This window comes from Papaver somniferum, chromosome 1, assembly GCF_003573695.1.
Source record: "Papaver somniferum cultivar HN1 chromosome 1, ASM357369v1, whole genome shotgun sequence".
NCBI classification, from domain to species: Eukaryota; Viridiplantae; Streptophyta; class Magnoliopsida; order Ranunculales; family Papaveraceae; genus Papaver; species Papaver somniferum.
Genome location: NC_039358.1, coordinates 74,079,093 through 74,101,885, shown reverse-complemented (window position 1 = coordinate 74,101,885; position 22,793 = coordinate 74,079,093). Strand labels below are relative to the sequence as shown.

Genomic DNA, 22,793 nt, shown 5'->3' with positions numbered 1-22,793 from the left:
AGTTGAACCAAAGCCCAACTGGGCCATAGAAAAGCCAAAGCTTAGGACGATCCAAAGCCCAACTGGGCTTTTGCAACCAAACCGAACAGCTGGGCTGTGCTTTATAGGTAAGCCTAAACCCATTAAGAGAACCCAACCTGTGGGCTTCCATTTTTAATTTGTGGGCTTGTAATAATTTTTGTTTTTCTTTATTTTTTATTTGGGCTTGTAATAATTTTTCTTTTTCTTCTTTTTCTTATGGGTTTGTAATTATTATTGTTGTTTTTATTTTCTTTTATGGGTTGTGCTAATTTATGCTAGGCTAAGTTTAAAAAAAAAAAAAAAAAAAAAATATTTGCTCCTAATTTCGAAGACCATATTTTTAATCCCATAAAAACCAAAGTTTTCAAAACCCATAAAAACCAAAATTTTCCCATAAAAAACCAAATTTTTGAAAACCCTTTAAAACCAAATAGTGGGCTTTGTGTCTTTTCAATATGGGCCAACCTAGTGCTCTCCATGAATACATGTATCCCACAATAAAAATTCCATTATCATGTATTGTCTTACCTCAAACCAATAACCCTTTTAAAATAAATGCAAGCATGATACAAATACTTCCTTTATTTCGAGGGTTCGATTCTGAGAACCCCTATACTCATGTAAGAGAGTTTGAACAAATTTGTCGGACTATGCAACCTGATCATATGTCCGAAGACTCTTTGAAATTGCGTTTGTTTACATTTTCTCTAAAGGAAAGGGCCAAAACATGGTTTTACGGTTTGAGACCACAATCAATCAACACTTGGGACCAACTCACAGATCTATTTTTCAAAAAATTCTTTCCACATCATAGGACCATCGCTATTCGTCAAAGTATCAATTGTTTTGTCCAATTGGATGAGGAAACTGTTTTTGACTATTTTGAACGTTTTAATGATTTGTTGAGCGAATGTCCACACCATGGATTTGAGAAGTGGAGACTTGTCGCTATCCTCTATGAGGGACTAGACTTTAAATCTCGAGCCATGGTTGAGTGTATGTGTAATGGTGAATTTCTTGATAAAACTGTGGATGATGCATGGAAATTTTTAGCTGAGATTGCAGAGAAAACCCGTCACTGGGAATCCATTAGGGAAACTGAGACACTGTCACATGATATAGGTGGTAATGAATTGAACTTTGGAAATAGCATGTCTAGTCCTTCTCATGTGTATGATATTGAATATGAACCTAATCTAGAGGAACATGAGTTGACTAATGACACCACAACTGCTAATAGGGACAAGTATGCATATTACTATGATGATGATGATGATGATGTTATGTTAGAAGAACATGTCTATGCTGAAAATGTTGTGGAACCTTTGGTTTCAAATACATTAGGCTTTTCTGCCCCGACCTTCATGAATGATATTTCTTCTAGTATTTCATATGCATGTGATGTTGATACTGATTTAGATATTGTGCAATTATCCTGTGAAGAGCATGACTTAGGTAAATCTTCTGTTGACACTAATGATCCTATGCATGAAAACATAGTTGATGTGTCTGATTCCATACTTAAGCCACAATATATTGCTTCTGTTGATGATAATTTGAATATATTGGATAACCATGATTCTGAATTAGGACTTGTGCAAATTTTTTGTGATGATGAGCATGCTACACATCTTGAGTGTGACTTAGATAATGCTGATGTGACTGATAATATTGATACTCTTGATCTCATGCATGTGAGACGCTTAGATGTCACTTTCTTGCCTAAGTCACAATCTGATAGCCTTGTATCCTACCTAGATTTAGTTTGTCACATATTGTCAAACCAATTTTCATGAGAATACCTAATCTAGGCCTGGAACTGTGTGCCTCTCAAGTCCTCTTGGACTATTTTGCATCTAAGTATAATATCTTTGAGGAACCACAGTTGGAATTAGCATGTGTACCCGTCCCTAGCAAAGTTCATTTCGAATTAGACCTTGTGCATGATGAACCCCAAAAACTGCGAGATTTTGTATCCAAAATTTTATCTGTTGAAAAATCCAGGTTTGGGGGTAGCTCATTTTGTTTCACAGCTTCACTTGCATGCCTATCATATTATTATTGTGTGAAGCTGTTGAAACCTCTACACTTTGTCTTTTGGGTTGATCCTCAACTCTTTAGATTGTTAGTGTATGGTGAATTTTTGTATATAATCCAGTAGATAAAATTTCTTAAAAACCCTTTTGTTCCTTTTGTATATATTTTGCTAATCCAATATGATCTCGGCTGACATATGTTGGATTCTTGCCTTGAATAACGGAGTTCTAATATTGCTTTCGCCGAAATCGGGTATTCTCTTTCCTTTTTCTCTACTCAACATGATCCTCTTCATATGTTATATTATAATTTTGTTCATATTTTGAAACATTGAGGACAATGTTTAGTTTAGGTTTGGGGGTGAAAAGTAGATACTTTGATAATACGCCATAATTGAAAACAAGAACTCCTTCTTTTTGAAAAAAAAAAATAATAATAAAAAAAAATAAAAAAATTAAAATTGAAAATTGAAAAAGAACATAAAAATGGAGCTCATTTACCTTGAAATGTTGACTCTTGTGCAAATATGTATTTTTTAGGAGTCTTAGTCTAGATATTTAGGCACCCTGATTCTAGCACAATTCACATAGTGATAAGAAATTTGCACGCGCACGATCTACCAATACATGTATAGCCTCGATCTTCAAGGTGTTTGATAGGAAGTCACGATTGCCAATCACTTTAGAATACTGAACGAAACTTGACTAGCTTGTTCTTTGGTTGGTTGGGATAGAAGGTGGAGGTTACATTAAGAAAGACAACCATCGAATTTAACTGGGTGCATCAAAAAGGGCTACCTCTTGCAAAGTGTCATGTAATCTTTTGTTTCCTTTTGTATATGTATCAAAAGTGTTTCCTTATAAAAAAAAAAAAAAAAAAAAAAAAAAGATGTATATATTCAGAAAAATCAAAAAAAAAAAAAAAAAAAAATCAAGTATTTTTCAATTCCATCCTCTCTTGTTCCAAAAATAAAAGAGAGTAGTCAATGTAAATAAGAGTCATGTAAAGAGTCATCTTTTGTGTTTTATTGTAATAAGCAAGGAAGGGTGTATGCCATTGATGTACAACGCGAGTAATTGTGAAATACCTCCAACTCATTCACAATTCTCGTAAAGTCCGGACAGCTAGCTGGATTTCGACCTTGGTTCTTAGCCTGAGAAACTATCTCTTGGTGATTAGTAGTCATAACTTCAGATCTTTCTTTACACATGTGTAGATACACTTTACACTCTTATCACATGTCTTTTTTTGTTATCAGTGCTAGGATTGTGCCTTTGATAGCTAGATTGACATCTCCATTTTGCTGTGAGCTTAAACTGACTTGCACATGTCACATTTGATGGAATCTGAGCTTATATTTTGACCTAGAACTTTGTAGGTACGTTCTAAGCAAACCTTCACGAGACTTCACTCGTCCACTAGGGACACTTAGTGGTTTAAAAGGCTTAGTGCATACGCTAAATGCATTCGAGAGACCAGCGACAGTGGTATAGGTAGGATTTCCTTAGTTTTGTTTTACTTGAGGACAAGTAAAATTCAGGTTTGGGGGTATTTGATGAGTGCTAAAAAGTGCATATTTCTATATATTTTTCTTGGCATTTAACTCATCTTTTGTGCATTAATTCTACATTTTATCCCATATTCTGTATTTTCTTTGTTTTCAAGAATAAATATTTTTATTAATTAATTTTGCATTTTTAGGTAATAAAAATTTGGATGAATAGCGGAGCGGAAAAGAGCAGAAAAGCGGTGAAAAGCCGGGAGGAATTACACAAGGAAGCCGCGAAGAATGTTGTGCACAAGATCAAAAGGCTAGAAGTGGGCTTGAAGAGGAAGAATTGTTCTTAAAGAAGATATGGGCTTGGCATACCCAAGGCCCAAAACCCTCACCCAAATCCATTTCATATATCCATGCCCGTTTCCCTTTATAGCCGTCAGATTTGATCATCTCAGCATCTTACGGTCGCAGCATCGCCAGTCATCAAAGTCTGAAGCTCCTGTCTAACACTACAACACCTAACTCCATCTTGAGCCGTCAGTTTCGTTGTACTTCCGCATCCAACGGTCGCTCCTCGCTTCCTTCTGTCTCGCCGTTAGATCGATCCATCATCTTCGCATCCAACGTCTCATCCTCGCTGTTCATCAACAATTGCTAAACCCGCCTAACACCCAAGTATCGAACACCTATACCCTTCAGCCAAACGCACCTTACCCAAATTCTCATCTTCCTCCTTCGAGCAGTCGAGCTCTGCTCCTGCCAACTCCACCATGTCCGCCACCACCACTGCCGTACCACCAAACGCCACTCCTTCACACCGTACACCACCACCAACTCCACTATAATCATTCCCCCCATATTCTAGCCATCTATCCTACCAATTTCTTTTCTTTTCTTTCTCAGAAAACCCTAGGAAAGAAATTGGTACAATAGCTAGGGCTAGAGAAGAAATAGAAGCATGGGAATGGAACAGAGGACCAAGGAGAAGAATGGGTCGAAGAAAAACTCGTCAAATCACATCAATATGGGTAAGAATTACCAAACCCTAAATTTTCTGATTTGGGGGAATTTATTAAAGAACCCTAATTTTGTAATTTGGGGGAAAACCCAAATTGGGTCTGTGGGTATAAATAGAAGGGACTGTTGTGTTGTGTAGGGTATGCTGGATTAGCCAGCTTCACTCTCTAGAGGTCTGGACTAGCCAGAACCTCAATTGTCCTGTTTTGTTCCAAGTTCAATGTTATTTTCCATGTCCTGTTTATATTCAAATTTCAATTTCAGTTCAGTTTATTTCAAGTTTATGTTTAAATTCAGTAGTAGTTGCATTATGTTCTAATTCATTGAGCTAAGGCTCAGTTGAAGCCTTATGCAATGTCAAATGACAAGTTGCTAGGATAGTTAACTCCTTGCCCTGTTTTGCTTGAGCAATGGGAAGAGGTTAATGCTCATAGTGCCTGTGATTGATTGTTCTGTCAAAAGACAGTCAATGCTAGGGGCAAACTAGTGAGCAAATTAGTTTTCCTCCCATTCTAGATGTATGCATAGGATTTTCAACTCAACCTAGAAATATGTTGTTTGATTAGGACACAAGGTGGATACTAAGCCTTAGCTTAGCCACAATCCCTTTTACAGTCACTTAAATTCAGTTCTGTTTTGCTTCCTGTTCAGTTTATCTCCTTACCTGTTTTGCTTGTTTAAATTCTTGCAATTTGTAGCTGTTGTGCACTGAAATCAGTGCACAAACTCCCCCTGCCCTTGGCTTACAGCCTTGGTTCCCTGCTATTGTTATTTTATATCCTCTGCCATTTAATCTTTGCTGTGCTGCCATCGTGTGTTAACTGCTTTGCTTTGTTAACTGTTTTAGTTCTTTGTTTCACTGCCTTCATCCATCACTGATCACTGCCATAGTGCCTTGTCTCCATTGCTAGCTTAGGAAAACTTCTTGTATGCTCCCACTCCCTGTGGACTAACCCCTACTCATCCCTATACTATAAAGCTTGGCCTTGTATACTTGCAAGTTTTGTGTGCAACCCCATTTACACACCAGAAGCTGCTGCTGGATAAGCGCAGTAGTTCCATTAAAAATCCCACACTGCTGGATAACCGCAGTGAGTAAGTGGGAACAATATCGGTGTTAGTTGGGATACAACTAGGGACGGATCGCTTGTGCTCGGACGGGAGAGTATACTAGGCCGTTGAGCTAGATACTGGTTTCACATGAGGCAAGGAACGTCTACATTATACCGACGCCTTTTCAGCACAATTGACTCCAGAGTTGGCAGAAAACTCTGTCGTTAAGCATGCTCAGGCGGGAGTACTCCATGGATGGGTGACCTCCCGGGTAGAGGGCCGGGTCATTACAAATGGTATCAGAGACGACGACGAGTCACCTGTTGAGAATGGGAAGGCACACTGGACAGGGTTTTTCCAGGTGCTTCTCATGAGGGGAAGGGAACGTCAGAGATCTGGGCTTGGAAATATTCTGAAGTCGAGGAAGACTCCAATTTAAGGTGGTGGTATTGTAATACCCCGATTCGGCAGGTAAGTTCGTCGAATGGACTATAAGTAATGATTTTTCCTTCCCTAACACCAAGGCCTAATGGGTTCACTTGACTGAGATGTGGGAAAAACTTCTCAGTTAAGCGTGCTCGGCCGGGAGTAGTCACAAGATGGGTGACCTTTCGAGAAGCTGCTGCTGGATAACCGCAGTAGTGCCATTAAAAATCTCACACTGCTGGATAACCGCAGTTGGTAAGTGTGAAGAATATCGGTGTTAGTTGGGATACAATTAGGGACGGATCGCTTGTTCTCGGACGGGAGGGTATGCTAGGTTGTTGAGCTAGATACTGGTTTCACATGAGGCAAGGAACGTCTACATTATACTGAGGCCTTTTCAGCACAATTGGCTACAGATTTGGCAGAAAACTCTGTAGTTAAGCGTGCTCGGGCGGGAGTAGTCCATGGATGGGTGACCTCCCGGGAAGTTATTGTTGGATAACCGCAGCGATGCCCGTTGAAAATCCCACACTGTCGGATAACCGCAGTGACCAAGTGGGGACAGTATCGGTAGAGGGACGGGTCATTACATTGCCGGTGCGGGTAATCATACTCAAAAGGTAGAAGAACTATTTAATATGCGTCACGCTTATTTAAGAAACGTAGTTGAAAGATTATTTGTTGTTTTCAAGTCTCGTTTCACAATATTTTAAGTCCCAACCTCCATTTCCATTTCAAGTGCAAGCAGAGCTAGTGACAGCTTGTGCAGGATTACACAATTTCTTACCAAACAGCATTGTCAACACTCGTAAATGACGGTGTAGAACTTTTATCACAAACTCAAGAACATCAACGTCAAAAAGCTAATGCATGGAGAGATGACATAGCAAAAACTATGTGGTCTGATGTTCGTGACCAGTGGGATTTAAAATTGTACGGAGATCGCCATTAAAGAGAAACTTTGAGTGCGATACTTGAATTGTCTAATGTCACTTACAGATTGTTAATTATCTTCGCGACTACATAGACTGGTTTTATTCAGCATGTTTTTTGTTGAGGAAAACCCGCCGTGCATAGAATCAATATCGACGTTGGCTCTTTTCTGTATCATATATTAGAAGTATTTACTGGAGAAGTTCTAAAAAAACCTCCTTGATTTTGGCTTTGAAACTCTTTAAACTCTCTGAAACTCCCTCTAATAAACTCTCTGAAACTCCCTAAACACATCTAAACTCCCCAGCTCAAAACTTCTAAAGTCTCTTAAAATCTCTGGACTCTCTCAAACTTCCTAGGGATTTAAATACATTTAAAAACCCCAGAATCTCCCACGACTACCCCCTGATAGTGAATTTGGAGTAAATTTACTGAGCTTGTAGTGAAACTAGATTTGTGCCCGGTTTTCCCATATTAACCATATTTTTGATTTGGTGTGCTCCGCCCCGTTGCGATGCATTAAACATGTGGAAAAAAATAGGAATATGTGGGATTTATATTTATTTATTTCTTTTATTTTTTATAGGAATTCAAAAAAGATAGGAGTTCAGAAATATGTGGGGATTCTATTATTTTCTCCTTTTATTGTGACGCAAAATATATATGTGGAGAAGAGAAAAGAATTATGTGGAGAAAAGATAGAAATCACACTCTTTTAACCAATTGTTGTTTTGAGCAATATTGAGTAGTGCTCACGATTGAATTACGAGGTGAGATTTATCACCGTTCAATGTGTGGGCGTTATTGAGTTAGTCCGTTTGACAATTAGAGATTTGAGAATTTCAAAATTATTAGGAATCATAAGAAGATGAAAATTTAAAGACAAACATGAACCCACAAAAGCATATTTTTCATTACATAGAAGGCCAATATATGTTTTATATCTCCACTTTTGCTCAAAGGGGATAAACCTCCGGGTAGTGCTTCCTGGCTCTGGAAATGCCTCTGGAAAGGTCTAAAACTAATCCAGAGGAATGCAACTTGGAGAATAGGAAATGGAAAATCTATTAAAATCTGGGGCCATAACTGGATCCCTTTGGATTTCCCAAATTATATTGCCTTAGAGCAAATTAAACCAAAAATCCAAAACACCTTAACAAAAGTCGAACAACTTTTTACTGAGGAGCCTGGATACTGGAATCTGGATTTTATCAATCAGGTTTTTGAACCAGATGTGGCAGAAAACATAAAACATATCCAACTGGACACAACCAGGACAGATGATGACAAGCTTGTTTGGCTCACAAACAACAAAGGGGATCTCTCTGTTAAACTTGTATACCAATTCCTTGTTAAACATACTACCACTGAAATCAACCCTAGAAACAACCCTAAGGTGTGGAAGAAATGTTGAACCTCAAAAATGCCCTTAGAATACAGATGTTCATCTGGAAATTTCTCCATGACATTCTGCCAGTCAATGCTAACCTCAACCTGAAATTAAAAGATATAGATGCCACTTGCGGTATGTGCAAATGTGAGGAAGAGACAACTCTACATTCTTTGTTCAACTGCAGCTTTAGTAGAGCGGTTTGGTTTGGTTTTGGAGTTCTCGTCAATCATCAGCAACCAATAGGAACTACCCATGAGGATATCTTCCTTTCCTGGTATGACTATGACATGGAAGAAAACTTCCCAGAAAAATGTGCTACAATTTGCTGGTATATATGGAAATCTAGGTGCAAACTTTGTTTTGAAGGAATTATCCCAAACCCACATACCACAATCCAAACTGCTAGGCAACATTTGAAGGATCAGAAGCAGACCCAACTAAACCTTATCCCTGTGAGAAACCCAACTTTATAACAAAGAGATGCAAGAATTTTACGGCAGACAGAGGAAAATATGAAAATCAACATACACACTGTCCTGAATAAAATCTACACACTGCGGCAACAGTCGTTAATGTTTATAACTCGTATGACGTGATTTTGGAAACTGCAGGAGTAACAAATGCAACTCGGAATGTGGTGACAGCACAATCTATAGGAGTGGTGGCAGCTCTGATGATTGCAAGAAGAAGAAATCATAGGAGGATCCAACTCAATTTGCAAGACAAAACGGTCAAAAATCAAATGAACTGCCATCTAAGGAAGAAGGAGAATTATGGTGGCAACACAATCCTGTCGTCTTTTATGAACTTAATTATGTATTTTGATTCAATAAATTGTAAAACCTTTAATAGAGTAGAAGTTTTTAATCTCCAAAACAATGCTCATAATTTCCTAAACACCCAAAATCTGGGGGAATATGGAGAAACAATGATGTCTGGAAACCGTAATTTAAATAGTTGTAATGCTCGGTGGGGAGTCATCCCAATCGACTAGTTTTCTTGTTTAAAAAAAAGGCCAATACATGTTTTTTATCATTCCCAAAATACATGAACCCACAAAATACAATATATCTCATAATTTTTTATTGTTTTTTATCATTTCCAAGATCAATGACTGGTTCTTATCTTGTGCATAGGTGACAAGATAACAAAACCCATATATATGAAATGAAAAAGATCACAAAACTAATCTAGTTCTTTAAATGAACACTAAGCATAGTGTACACAGTTGAAATTAGATTAAGAAGCACAACAATGGAGAGAACTTCACCGAACTTCTTAAATGGACTGGGTCGTGTATAACTATTGAGCTCGTCTCTAACTCTTCTAAGACTGCCACCATGGCTTCTCATCACCTTTGGAATCGGCAAATCTCGAAAGAGAAATGGAATCCTTTCCTCGAGATTAGGATCCACAATAATGACTCCACTAGCAGCAAGGACTTTAACATCGTCTGTTGATCTAACGAGTTCACGCATCAATTGTAGATACTCGCACACTTTACGTTGGTTTTGCCCAAAATGCGTAATTTCGTATCTGATCAAGTTACTGAACAACCTATAAAGATGTTGCTCAGAATCTACTATGATACGAGGGATGATTAAAGTTGCATTGAACATAACTTGCTTCAACTTAATTCCATTGATCCTTGTCCCTTCATCGGACTGAAAGATAATGCCTTCCTCTTTAAGCTCCGTCGCGCTCCTCACTGTTTGACGGACCACATCGTAAATATGGTCACTTCTACTTGTACTATCATCTTCACCTGCAAATATGTAACCAACGCAACCATCTTTTTGGGGTTGATCAGATGACCCTGTCACTAATAGCCAAAGCCCGTGAAGGAGGTCTATAGGGACTTCTTTTAAAACGACCCTCTTCTTCGTTTCGGAGAACTTACTTTGAATTGCAAGCGTATTACCTCCAGTTCTCCGCCTGTGCAAATATTCAGCTAGAGAGGCAGTCGGAATTGTTATTGCTGATTTTGATGATGATACTCCACCAGAGCTATCCATCAAAGACGGAACTAGCAGGAGCTCAAATAAGACCGACCTTTCCAAGTCCATTGGTTGTTCCCATATCCCACCATTAACAACATCTTGAAAGAAACTTTGTTTCATGAGTTCCTTGAGAATTATTAATGGAATTTGGTTACCTACCACGAAGATTGACGAAACTGCATCTCTTATCAGGGATACTTTGTCGCCTTCAAGTTGTCCAAATACCGGATGATCTATAATGTGTTTAAGCTTTTTCTCACGACCAAGTACAAACAAAACTAATTGCAGCAAGAAACAACCATCGTAAATCATCATATGTAGATATTCGTTATCGCTGAGGTGATGGATTCCCGCGTCATCCTTATAATAGAGAGCTAAAGCTTGGTTCTTCACTTTTCTCACCGCGCCAGCATAAAGTTTATATATATGTGTGTCGCTTTCTTTTACTGAATAATAACTAAATCTGGTATAACGACAACTGCTATTGGCTCTGCGAATGTGATTCCATGCAACTTCCTTTGTTGTCTTCCACGACGCGCTCTCCTGTTTATGGTAAAGGGGTCCGTAAGCAACCGTGATCACAACTTCTTGATTACCTTCTTCGTCATCACCGACAAGATCGTCAGTTGTTTTTTGTATTAGTTTGTGTGCGCATGTAGTTCTGCTTTTCAGTGGGGTACGATGCCATGCATAATTGGCGCCTATCAACGTTTGCGAGGGACTATCTCGCTTGCCTCTGAAGAGCCTGTTTTTAGCACGAAGAAAACTTTCTGTAACCAACATGCTGCTAGCTGTTCTTTAGCAACTTGTATTATGCAGTCTCGTGATGGGGGTAATACGAGAGACTTTCCCTTAATGAGGCAAAACTAAATTTGTGAAGGCATGAATCATGGATGCTACTCCCGAAGGTCAATAAAGTTTGATATGGAGAATTTGAAGGGTATATCTGACTGAGTTTGAGTCCTTCCTCGGTCGAACAATTGCTCATTTAAAAAAATTCGATCCTGTTGTGATTGCTATTTGTCATCCACACTTCTCGTTGCCACTTTTTGTCCATATTAGTGGAATGCAGGAAAGTGGCAAATCTGCACCTTGAGTGAGAAACACATCGCATAATATAGTACTACTACTACGGACCAAAACCACACCCATATGAAATACTGAACCACTATTTCACACTTGAATTACCTGGATACGTCTGCATTAAATACAAATTAGTACACCGTAAACTAATGGCACACAAAATTATGTCTATACATGAAAACTATCTCAAAACAATTTGTAAAAAGAAGGAATAGAACAAAACTTGTTTGTTCTTGCACAATTTCGTCTCAGTCACGAGCCCAACACTCATTGTTGGTTCAAAGCCCCGTACTCAACACAAAAAATATCATGCCAGCCTGCCCTGACGACAACGAGCTTTATATGGAACTAGTTAGTTCTTGCCCAGCTTACGAGCACAACAAACTCAGTCCATAACATAAATGTAACCTTAATCGCAACTAAATTACGTATATCACTTCAACAAGCAGCTGGGGGCTTCTTTGCAACATGCAAATGCAGTTGATCCAGGTCCATTTTTCTTATCTACACTGTAATTGAGTTATAGTTAACTAAAAAAAGTAGAAGCTAAAAATAATAATTTTTGTATAGGTACTGGTAATTACGGTAGGCAGCATAATAACTAACTTTTGTTATTCGAATTCAAGAGTATATTTTCTCATGGGATTTGAGTATACAGCCTCATGTTATTTGTTAGCCTTGTGATGCTCTTTGTTTCAGCGGAGGTTGGCTGAACAAGATTGAGGTAGCTAGCCTGTCAGACTTGTAACCATGTCTTCTGGTCTGGTGATTAGCATGAGCCATGTGGTTACAATTTGCATTTTGGAAATGCATTAATTAGAAACAGATAGATTAATTGAACAGAGTATATTTCTCTCTTCTTCATCTTTCAATCTTTTTGAACTAGTCTAATCCCTCATTATACTGTATGTCACCATGTCGTCCCCATGCAACCTTATCTTAAATACAACAGATATTGTTTTAAGATGATGAATTTGGCCCTCAAGATAAAACCAATAAGTCCAAAAAGAGATTGATTTGCTTTAATGATTCTCCACTAACTGATGGTTTGGAAAGCATGATCGACCAAATATCCATGTCCATTTTGAATTACGATATTTCAATATCTAACGACTTTACCATTCTGCTAAAATAAGATCATTTCTGCTCGAGCTCGTTGATGACCACGAGGGTGCCGTGCATCATTTCGCACAACCTGTGAGCGGTTTGATATTTGTCCCTATCGCATTGTCCCAAATTAAGATAAACTTATGAAAAAAGAGGTGATGGCAATCACATGTGAGAAGGGAAACAATTAGGTAGGTGAGGCTTTTCTGGACAATAAGTCATGTTCTCGTTACCTAAACACGTGACCATTTGCGTGTTGCGAGGCAATTGAGTAGGTAAAGGCCATAATTATGGCGATACAAATACATATACCCCGTACCTCTATACCTAAAACTCGACTTTTTATCCACCCAACCACTGAAGTCCAACTACAAGGGGTTCTTGTATCTCCAATTGTATCAATGTATGTATAATTCGACCAACTTGAGTGCAGAAGTTGGGAGTACTGTTGATATTAGGTGAATTTCTACCTAACTGATTTAATGTTTTGAGTACAAGTAGCCTGGCTCCTAGTTAGCAATTCGGGGTACGGGTAGTAGTTCGGGACGACATACGTATGGAAATTATACGGATTCGGATAGGTTAGATTCGGTCAAAAATCCGGTCAACGGTTCGTTGTTCGGACAGTAGTTCGGAACGTCATACGTACGTGTATATTCGTTTTATAAATGTGAGTTCGGCACTTAAAATTCGACTTATATATATGATAAATTGATAAGTATTATGACCTTATTACGAGACTAATTTTATTTGTATATGATTTATAAGATGGAAAAAAACATTTTAGCGTGATTATTTAACAAGAAGTAAACAATTTAATCGCATAAATGTATTATAAAACGAGTTTATAGACTTTTAAACAAAAATCAACACATAAAACATTGGTTAAACAACTATCAATAGAAAATTTTAACTGAATAATTGTATTTAAATATAAAGTATATACAAAATCAAACAAAAACCAATCAACGGAACTTTGGTCAGAGAGTTACCTATGGGAGAGCGAGGTTGGACGTTCAAACTAGGTTCCGAGTTCTAGTTCGGAAATACCATTCGGATTCGGTCAATTCAGATACGTTTGCGAATCATTCGTGAGGTCCATATAATTCGGGAACTAGGTTCGGAATTCAAATAGTTCAGAAGTATCATCCGGATTAGGTCAGTTCGGATACGTTCGTGAATCATTCGGGAATGATCCGGAGAATTACTAACTGGGGCCTGGTTGTAGGCTTATAGCTCTACTGTAGAGCTCTACCTATTCTGATTTGGATGCGTAAACTCGTGGTTTTCATGTGGGACTGGTTATTTCAAAGGGTTCTCCACTTATTGGGTGTTTGGACGTACACTGAGAAATTGTTTCTTGATTTCTAGATGTCAAAAGTCAGTTTGACAATAATTTTCCAGAACAATTTCTAGAAGCCGAAAAGTCAGTCTTTTGTGAAGCAAAATAGTTTTGCTTCTAGGTTGGTTTTCAACAGCTGTACGCACCACTTGGTAATGCATTAGATTATTGCATTTCCCTGTCCATCCATATCTCATACTCCCTCCGTCCCTAATAAGATGACCTAGTTGTAGTTTGCACAAATTTTAAGGTAAGGAGGGAAGTGGAGTATATATAACTATTTTTTATAATTATACCCTTATGGGCAATAATTAGTAAAATTTAGAAACGATTTATCTCTTAAACTATACCACGGTTTTTTATAAACTTTATATCGTTGAAAAGCATTTTAAAACACCTACGCAACGAATATAAACATGACTATCAAATTATACATATTTCTTATAGAAAAAATAATCAATTAAAAGGATAGTTTTAGAAATATCCCTTGATTAGTGAAATATGTCATCTATTTATGGGATAAAGTTTAAAACCAAATAGTCATCTTATTAGGGATTGAGGGAGTAGCATGTATTTGATGGATTATTAGGGGGAAGTGAAATACGTACAATAGGAAGAGACACGGAAGTAACCAAGTTGGTGTAAATATAAGAAGAAGTACGTACTCTCCTCCATGAATAATAGGAAGAATAAAGAGGAGTCACGAGGATAAGTTGTTGTCACATAAAAGAGCAATCACTTGAAGACACGATTGAGAAAAAAGAAGGTAGAAAGTGAGAGGATGGGAAGAAAGAGTTATTAGAGTTTGGTAGGTTGAAGGGCTCGACCCCATGTGAGTAGTGGGCCGCAATAACACACTAAATGACGCAGTGCCATCTTTTTTGCGAATTGAAAGTATTAGCTAGGACTGAGACTCTAGCTAGGAGACTAGAAGAAGATAGCAACAAAAAAAACCTTCCTATTCCATCCCACTCCTTTGTCGAAATTGTTTTTCTCCAACCACTATAACTTTCTAGATGTTAAAAGAAAAGAAGGATGTAAAATTGAACAATTTTATTGATGAAATTTTAGTATGTTTGGATTTATAAAAGTTCTAAAACAAAATGTTGAATATATAAAATTTCAATACAATTATTAAAAACAGATAAGTCGATTTTTTTGTGAAGCAAACAAATTGTAAAATTGTTTGAAGGCAATTCCTATTGTTGAAAGTAATATAAGAACCATGTTTTTCGATAAATTCTTATCAAAGATCTCTTTTCGCATGACAAGGTTGCAGAGTTAGGAATTTCTTAATAAAGGCTATTATTTCTAAATAAAAAAATTATATTTGGTCTCTATCCGTACTTATTGAGAATGGCAAGAAAATTACACAAGAGTAATTTTTCGAAAATAAAAAGAGAAAAATTGACTAGCTCACCACTTTTCGTTTAGGATATAGAAATTCAATATTATTGTACATATCTTTTGTGCATTTCTTTTTGATAAACCAATTCTTTTTGGTGATTTTTTTATTTTTCTTAATGATACAAAAAGATGAAAGAGTATCTAATTTTTGTTATATATACTTACATAGGAATGTTATGCTTCATTTTACTAATATTTGCCTATGTTATTTCTTAATAAACTTCAAGGAATCAATAATAATGCAACTGTTAGACAAAAACGAGTCAAGTGATTCCCTTTGTTGAGCAAAACTCAAACAATCATAGGATAATTTTCAAAAAAAAAAAGAAAAAGGATCTTTTAATTATTAAAATCGTTTTCATATTCTTAGAAGGAAAAATTTATCATTATCTAATATTTAAAACTCTATTTAAAGAAATGATTAGGTATATAGCTTAAACTAAATATTGCTTAATCAATGATGACTCAGCCTGGCTCTATCATTTGAACAAGAAACCCCTCCTCTAGAGGAAAAAAATAAAATGGAACCATAATAAAACTATTGGCAACAACTTCCTAGCTAACTTTGGTCATCATCAATAAAATATAAGAGATTTTGAAACATTAAATTAATTAATGCTTAATTTGGTATCTGATACCAACCACACGCAATAATGTAACAATATAAAATGATCAATGGTATATACTAATGCTCATATATGACGTACAGATATATGTAGCCAAGCTATATACTCTACAGAGAGTTTTAATTTTATTTTATATTTTCTTTAACCAAAACGATATGTAATCTTTACTCTACAGATGATTACTGTATAGTATCCTATAATTCCCTTGAGCAATACTATATATTAATTTGTGCGTGGGTTGAGATTTGGTACGAGCAAATCCGCAATGTCCTAAATTTGGTACAACCAAACTAATAATGATCAATGTAGCTACGTATGCTCGACACATATACAACAAAGTTTATTTTGCTTGGTAAGAGTAAACGGATCCAAATATTTACGCACGCAGTTACAGGTATGAAATCCTGAGATATGGTGAGAATAATCATGTCAACGGATAAAGATAAAACTTAAAAATATAAATGTTTTAGTGTGGAATCTTATCAGTTATATATCGTGATCATTCGACGAGGAGAGGCCTCCATCACACATAAAGTTGATTAGCTTCACTGTTGTTGATCTTTTTTTTCTTTTACCTTGGTAGGCTTCTTCTTCAAAATGCGATCGAGGAGGTTGTAGGACCTACCTAGATAAGACATGCACTAATGACAAGGAAAGCCTCCTGTAGACTTCATTTCTCAACCCTGTGAGTGACCTGTGTTGATGGAAAAACTAGCAGGAAAATGTCCATTAGGACGCTCCAAGTTAGTTGTACTGCTGTATGCCTCACCACACAGTCTCCTTCCGCAGATGGTCGGGGAGGATATTCAGCTTGTTTATTTTAAAGCAACCAGCAACGTAGTTTAAGGTTTTTATTATTTGGTGGATGACATTTCTTTCATCTTCTGGTGCACATTTCATTGGCTTTGCTGAGTAGATGCCTAAGAAAAGAATATAGTAGTATCAAATAACTAATCTGTCATACTCGATCGCGTATGAATAATTCAGTAGTTTTGATTATCTTTTTGTTAATTAAATTTTTAAACTAGAAAGTAAGGTTATTATTGATTGGTAAATAAAGATTCTTGTTGCGGTTCTTTACTGCTAGCTGTTAATTAATTACTGTGATTCGAGGACATCCATTTTCTATCTATCATCCCACTTTTATTTATAGGCTCAACAGATCACCACCCAATCTCTGAAAACACCTTTCTCACCAACTCGCATCTAGAAGCATTTAGTTTCTTTCTCTCTCTTTCTTTCTTTCTCTACAAAAGTCTATACCTTTATAAATGCAAATCTTAAGGACTTAAACAGGGCCAGTTTCTGACTCTTCTGATCACCACCACCACAACTGCCACCATCATCATCATCACTAGCAGCAACAACAACAACAAAAACTAATAGGTCTCTTATAAGTACTCCTACTAGAGTACTTCTACTGCTATCTTAACTGGTTGTATTATTAACAACACTTGTGGTGCTGGTGCAGCTACAACAGTGAGAATTGAATTACATGGGAAGATCACCTTGTTGTGAGAAAGCTCACACAAACAAAGGAGCATGGACAAAAGAAGAAGATGATAGACTTATTGCTCATATTAGAGCTCATGGTGAAGGTTGCTGGAGATCTCTTCCTAAAGCTGCTGGACTTCTTAGATGTGGTAAAAGCTGTAGACTTAGATGGATTAATTATTTACGTCCCGATCTTAAACGTGGAAACTTCACTGAGGAAGAAGATGAATTAATCATCAAATTACATAGTCTTCTTGGTAACAAGTAAGTTCATTTCTTAACGGCCTTATAAAATAAAAACAAACCAGTTTTCTTTTTTTGTGTATTTCCTAAAGAATTTAAATTTCTTTGTTTGATTCTTATCATTTGTACTTGGTTGTTTTTTTTTTCTTCTTGTTACTATAGGTGGTCTCTTATAGCAGGAAGATTGAAAGGAAGAACTGATAATGAGATTAAAAATTACTGGAACACACATATAAGAAGAAAGCTTATGAGTAGAGGAGTTGACCCTACAACTCACAGACCTATCAACACTACTACCAATATTATTGATTCATCATCTGTATCTGATCATCATGGTCAAGTTAAAACTATATCATTTTCTACTAGTAAAGAAGAAGAACAAGTAGAAGAAGAAAAAGATGTGGAAGATATTGAAGAAAAGATGAATAAAATTGTTCAGGGATTTGACAGTCACAAGTATAATAATCATCATCATCAGTACTATAAGAAGGAAGAGAAGAAGATCAACAGTATTACTACCATGGTCATGACTCAAGATCATAACCTACAACCAAAACTAAAATGCCCAGATTTGAATCTTGAGCTTAGAATCAGTCCTCCATATCAGAACCCTGCTGTTAAGCCATTATTGATGAAGAGTACTACTCTTTGTTTTACTTGTAATTTAGGGTTACAGAATAAATCAGGGTGTAATTGTAGTGGTAATAGTTCTACAAGTAGCATCAATAGTAGTGGTAGCAGTGGTAATAATGAGTTGTTAGGGCTTAGTAGTGGAATTTTGAGTTTTAGAAGTTAATTAATTAGTTTGTATAGATAATTATAAATGAAATTAGGGTTTGATTAAAACCTTTTTAAGATTAATTAATATATAGCTTATAAATGAGAAAAAAGAAAAAGATGAGGTTGTTATTGTATTTATATTTGTAGACCTCTGTGGCTCTTTTTTCCACTTGTGTTGTTAAAATTTGTGTGATCAGATACCAACAACGGCAAGGCTGTTAATAGGGGTACCAAATTGTTTTGGGTATACCAATTTCTTTCCGACATGTATTTTATATATATGTATTTTGTCCTATATATATATTGATACACCCCCAAGTAATTTGAAACTCCCATTAGCAATCTTGAACATCAGCAATATATATGCGATGAGCACTATGTTTACATATGGAATACAATTCTAATGATTTAGTTATCTAGAAAAAATAAATTTTCACAAATAAAAATTAACATTTTATTTATAATCCATGAAATTAATATTTTCACAAAAGAAATAATCAAACAAAACAAGAAGTTTGGCATATTTTCAATTTTCTATATATACATATATTATCGGTGGAATGTGAATATCAAGGCACTAATGGGTTTCTTGTTACTCCGTATTGTTTAGTTGTTTTCTCTTAACCTATTTTAGTCGAGAATCCAATTTATTTTAGCTTTTACGTTCAGTGTTAAGTCAGGTGTCAGATTATTGTTTGTGCTGCATTTTCTAAATTTCAAATGAAGTAGCTATTGGTTGAGGTCCTTGAGGATACTAAAATGACAATATGATTTTTAGCAACAAAAAGAAAAGAAATCCAAAAGAAATGATCAACGGTTCGGTTCGGTCAGATAATTCTTTGATCTTGGCACATCGCAAATAAATAAATTTAAAATTGTAATGTCAGGGCCACCTAAGATCGGAAATTATGGGATGAATCAGCACACAATGCCTAATCAAAAGCTTGCAAGTAACAGCAAATCATGTGGTACACTTTCCAATATGGGTAAATTTTGCACTTATGTTGGCTGAACTAACACACTACACTACCTGAAGAAATAACTGGAATTGACCTAATTAAACATGATTGTTTAATGTGATTATATTTTTAGTAAACTGAAGTTATCCAAATTTCGGATTTTACCTTGATTGATGCGTGCTAGGTTTCTAAAATAAGAACGATATTTGGCAGATAAGTTGCGAGTGGACCACAAGTCTGATGCAATGAGGCCCAGGTGGTTGGTAACCAATCCCATTAGATAAAATAATAATGAACACACAATGTCCAGCACATTATTAATTCGGGAAAAAAAATTAATCTGGAACCATCTTAATTCAATCTCTTAAATGGGTCATCAACACGAAAAAGGTTTGCTAAGCAGAATCATAATTAATTAGCAACGGAATGTGCAAACTCACGCTACATGCGTATCAAATTAAGTGTCAACGACCATCACTAAAAAAAGTTGAATTGGTAACTTGTAGAAAGAGTAAAGGTTTGGCATAATCAATTGTTTGGAAAAAATGGCTAATTAAGCAATTTAAATTACAGACTTCTAAGACATGAGAGCATGCAGGCGCCATGGTGAGGAAAAATTACCTAAAATTTTTATATTTTGGAGGGGGAGTTTTTAGGCGGGGAAAACAACTACTATGACGACGTCTCTACTTCAGTCTGGATTCCGAGTGTCTGTTGGCAGAAACTAAAAATCCATCCTTAGCTCTTCATTGAAAAATGTCATGATCTCTTCGGTAGGCTTGGTCTGATGATGCGTTCGCGTAGCCGACAGGGAAATCTCCAGATGGTTGCAATAGTCTTTTGGATGTGTGCAGAACCGATAAAGATCGTGTTGTTTTCTTACCTGTCTTAGTTTTAGCTTAATTATTTTCTTCTCGATTGACCTTGATTCCCAGAACAAGTCTTGTGCCGCATATATATGATATATATGATGACAATATGACCTTGTCGGTTGGTTTCTATAATGTAATGTAAACGAAATCATGCATCAGACTATCAGAGAATAGCTATTCATCTGCGGCTTAATTACTCTGACAAATAGATACATCAAATGTGGGCTCCAAATCGAACCACCGATATCGGTTACATTTTCTTAACACTGGTCCATTTCGGGAAAGATTTTTCTTTACCTCCCGGACCGCCCTCATAGAAAATATTTTCAACATTTGCATTATTATGAGTTTTGAAGCCAAACTGTCACTTTATTTGCTTCAGCTGTAATTCACATATTTTCGTTTTTGTTTTAATTTGAGTTCAATAGCTTGTTTGGATATACATCTAGAAATTACTTTATGATTTTTTGAAACAAAAAATTCAATTTGAGTACACAATTTTAAAATGATTTTTAAAAATAAAAAAGTCAATTTTTTATGAAACTAAATGTTTTTGCTTCTAACTTCTGCTTCTCGAGAAGCATAAACATTCATGCTTTTGGTATAAAAACGCGCTATAAGGCACTTAGTACCACGCACCTACCGGACGTTTTTATAATCCAAAGAAAAAGTTGAGAATTTCATCTTCTACTTTTAGAAGTAGAAAGTAGGAGGTTAGGTGGAGAAAACTAATTGTTTTATTTGAAATTCCCCCAATCATATGAACAAACATACAATCCTACAAAAACCCTGAATCTTGATTTGATGTAGTTTTAGATACAATGACCTCTCAAGTCTCATCTAAATTTATCTACTAATTTCAAAATAAATAGTATAAAATTAGAAAAGGGAGGGAAAATTCCAAAATCATCTGTGGATGGTTCCAAATAAAGAAAAGATGATACCATTCCTCTTAATTAAGATTAAGAAGAATTCCACCCACTCTTTTGCACTTTATTCAAACGGGTTAGGTAGACTCAAAAAAGTGTACTCATAGAAGCTTCTATTGTTATTTTCATTTTCCTATAATTCTCTTGAGATTTTTCTTCTGATTTCCATGGACTTTCACTTTCATACTCGACTAAGTTGCATTATTTCACCATAGGGCATTGAATATTTTGTGCATAGTTCTGCTACAAATAAGTAATACCTTTGTGTACTTTCAGAATGTAACTTGTCGTTTGAAAAAAATCCATAAAATTTATTCAGTTATCACTGCCACTGTTAATAGGTTATTAGAATATATCAGAAACAAAAGTCAATTCCAGAAGTCAGAAGTAAAAGCAATTTGCTTCGTAAACATTAAGTTATGTTATTTTAGGAATCATTTTGAAATTGTGTTGACAAACTAATTTCAGACTTTTTCGCTTTAGAAATTAGAAAGAAACTTTTTAAGTGGTATCTAATCAAGCTATAAATTTTGTTACTTGAATGTCCAAACATCAAACAAATACGGTGCCAAGATTACTCTAAGCACTGGATCCGTATAATTGATAATCTTTCGTAAAATTTGATAACTCTTTTAGCTGCTTTGTTATGCTAAGCAATACTAGCTGTTTACAGTAAATCTTAACCTAAGTTGAACCAAGCATTAAGGGTGAATCTCTCGCATATACAGAGCCAATCAAACAGTTGGTACGCATATTATGGCTGTATCTGGTAAGTGTTCCCCTCTGGTGGGCCACTGAGGATCAAGTTGCGTGCCTCCAATATGGCATGGTTGGCCGTTGTAGGTCTATTGCTTGAGCAGAATTTTTGTCGAAATGCTCTGTCTTTGTTCTCCTTTTCCTTGATCCTCCAGTGCAGTACTGATATTAGTGACGTGCACTCGTCCAAAGGAATTGGGAAACATTCATCATTTTGTTTCTTGAACAAATATGATTAGGTTGCTATATGATTTCCTTACCGTTTAGACGTATTAGATTCCTCAAGTAAGGATAAGCATATGGCCAGTGCTGTAAAATGACATTTACAGCGTGTTGGATTTGCATAAGCCGAAAAGTTAGAAAACATGAATGATAATTAAAAGAACCACTGTTGAGAAATGACTTTCTGAAGTACAAAGTTATATTATTAAAGAGAGGAAAAAATTCCAACATGTTTAAAAGAATGTCTTCTGAAGTTTCGTGTGAGTCGGTGTAGACTAGAGGCCGCATTGTAACTTGCAAGAAGGGTCGGATAACAGTAGAAAATCTGCGATTGACGTATTCGTTGAGAAAACAACATCTTCAAAATAGTAGTCATCATCTGACAAAATTGTAGACTAAATGAATAAAAACATTCATCTTTGCTGGTCACACATAGAGAAGTCGCACCAATGAGATGAACAAACTGACCTCTTCACTGTGCGTCTCACTCGCTACGTGAAATGAAGGCGTGACTTCTGTTGTTTTGAATTCAATAATTTCAGGGTTTTTTCCATCGGTTTGAAATCGAAAATACTACATGTCATCGTGTATTATT

General features: G+C 36.2%; 1 protein-coding gene across 1 annotated transcript; it reads left to right on the top strand.

The window, feature by feature from the left end:
* The first annotated feature begins 17,125 nt into the window (after positions 1–17,125).
* Positions 17,126–18,690, top strand: LOC113290861 (myb-related protein 308-like). Its single transcript, XM_026540451.1, has 2 exons — positions 17,126–17,701; positions 17,843–18,690. Exons 1-2 carry the CDS (start codon positions 17,439–17,441, stop codon positions 18,474–18,476), a joined length of 897 nt encoding a protein of 298 aa, XP_026396236.1. The 5' UTR covers positions 17,126–17,438; the 3' UTR covers positions 18,477–18,690.
* The last annotated feature ends 4,103 nt before the right edge of the window (positions 18,691–22,793 follow it).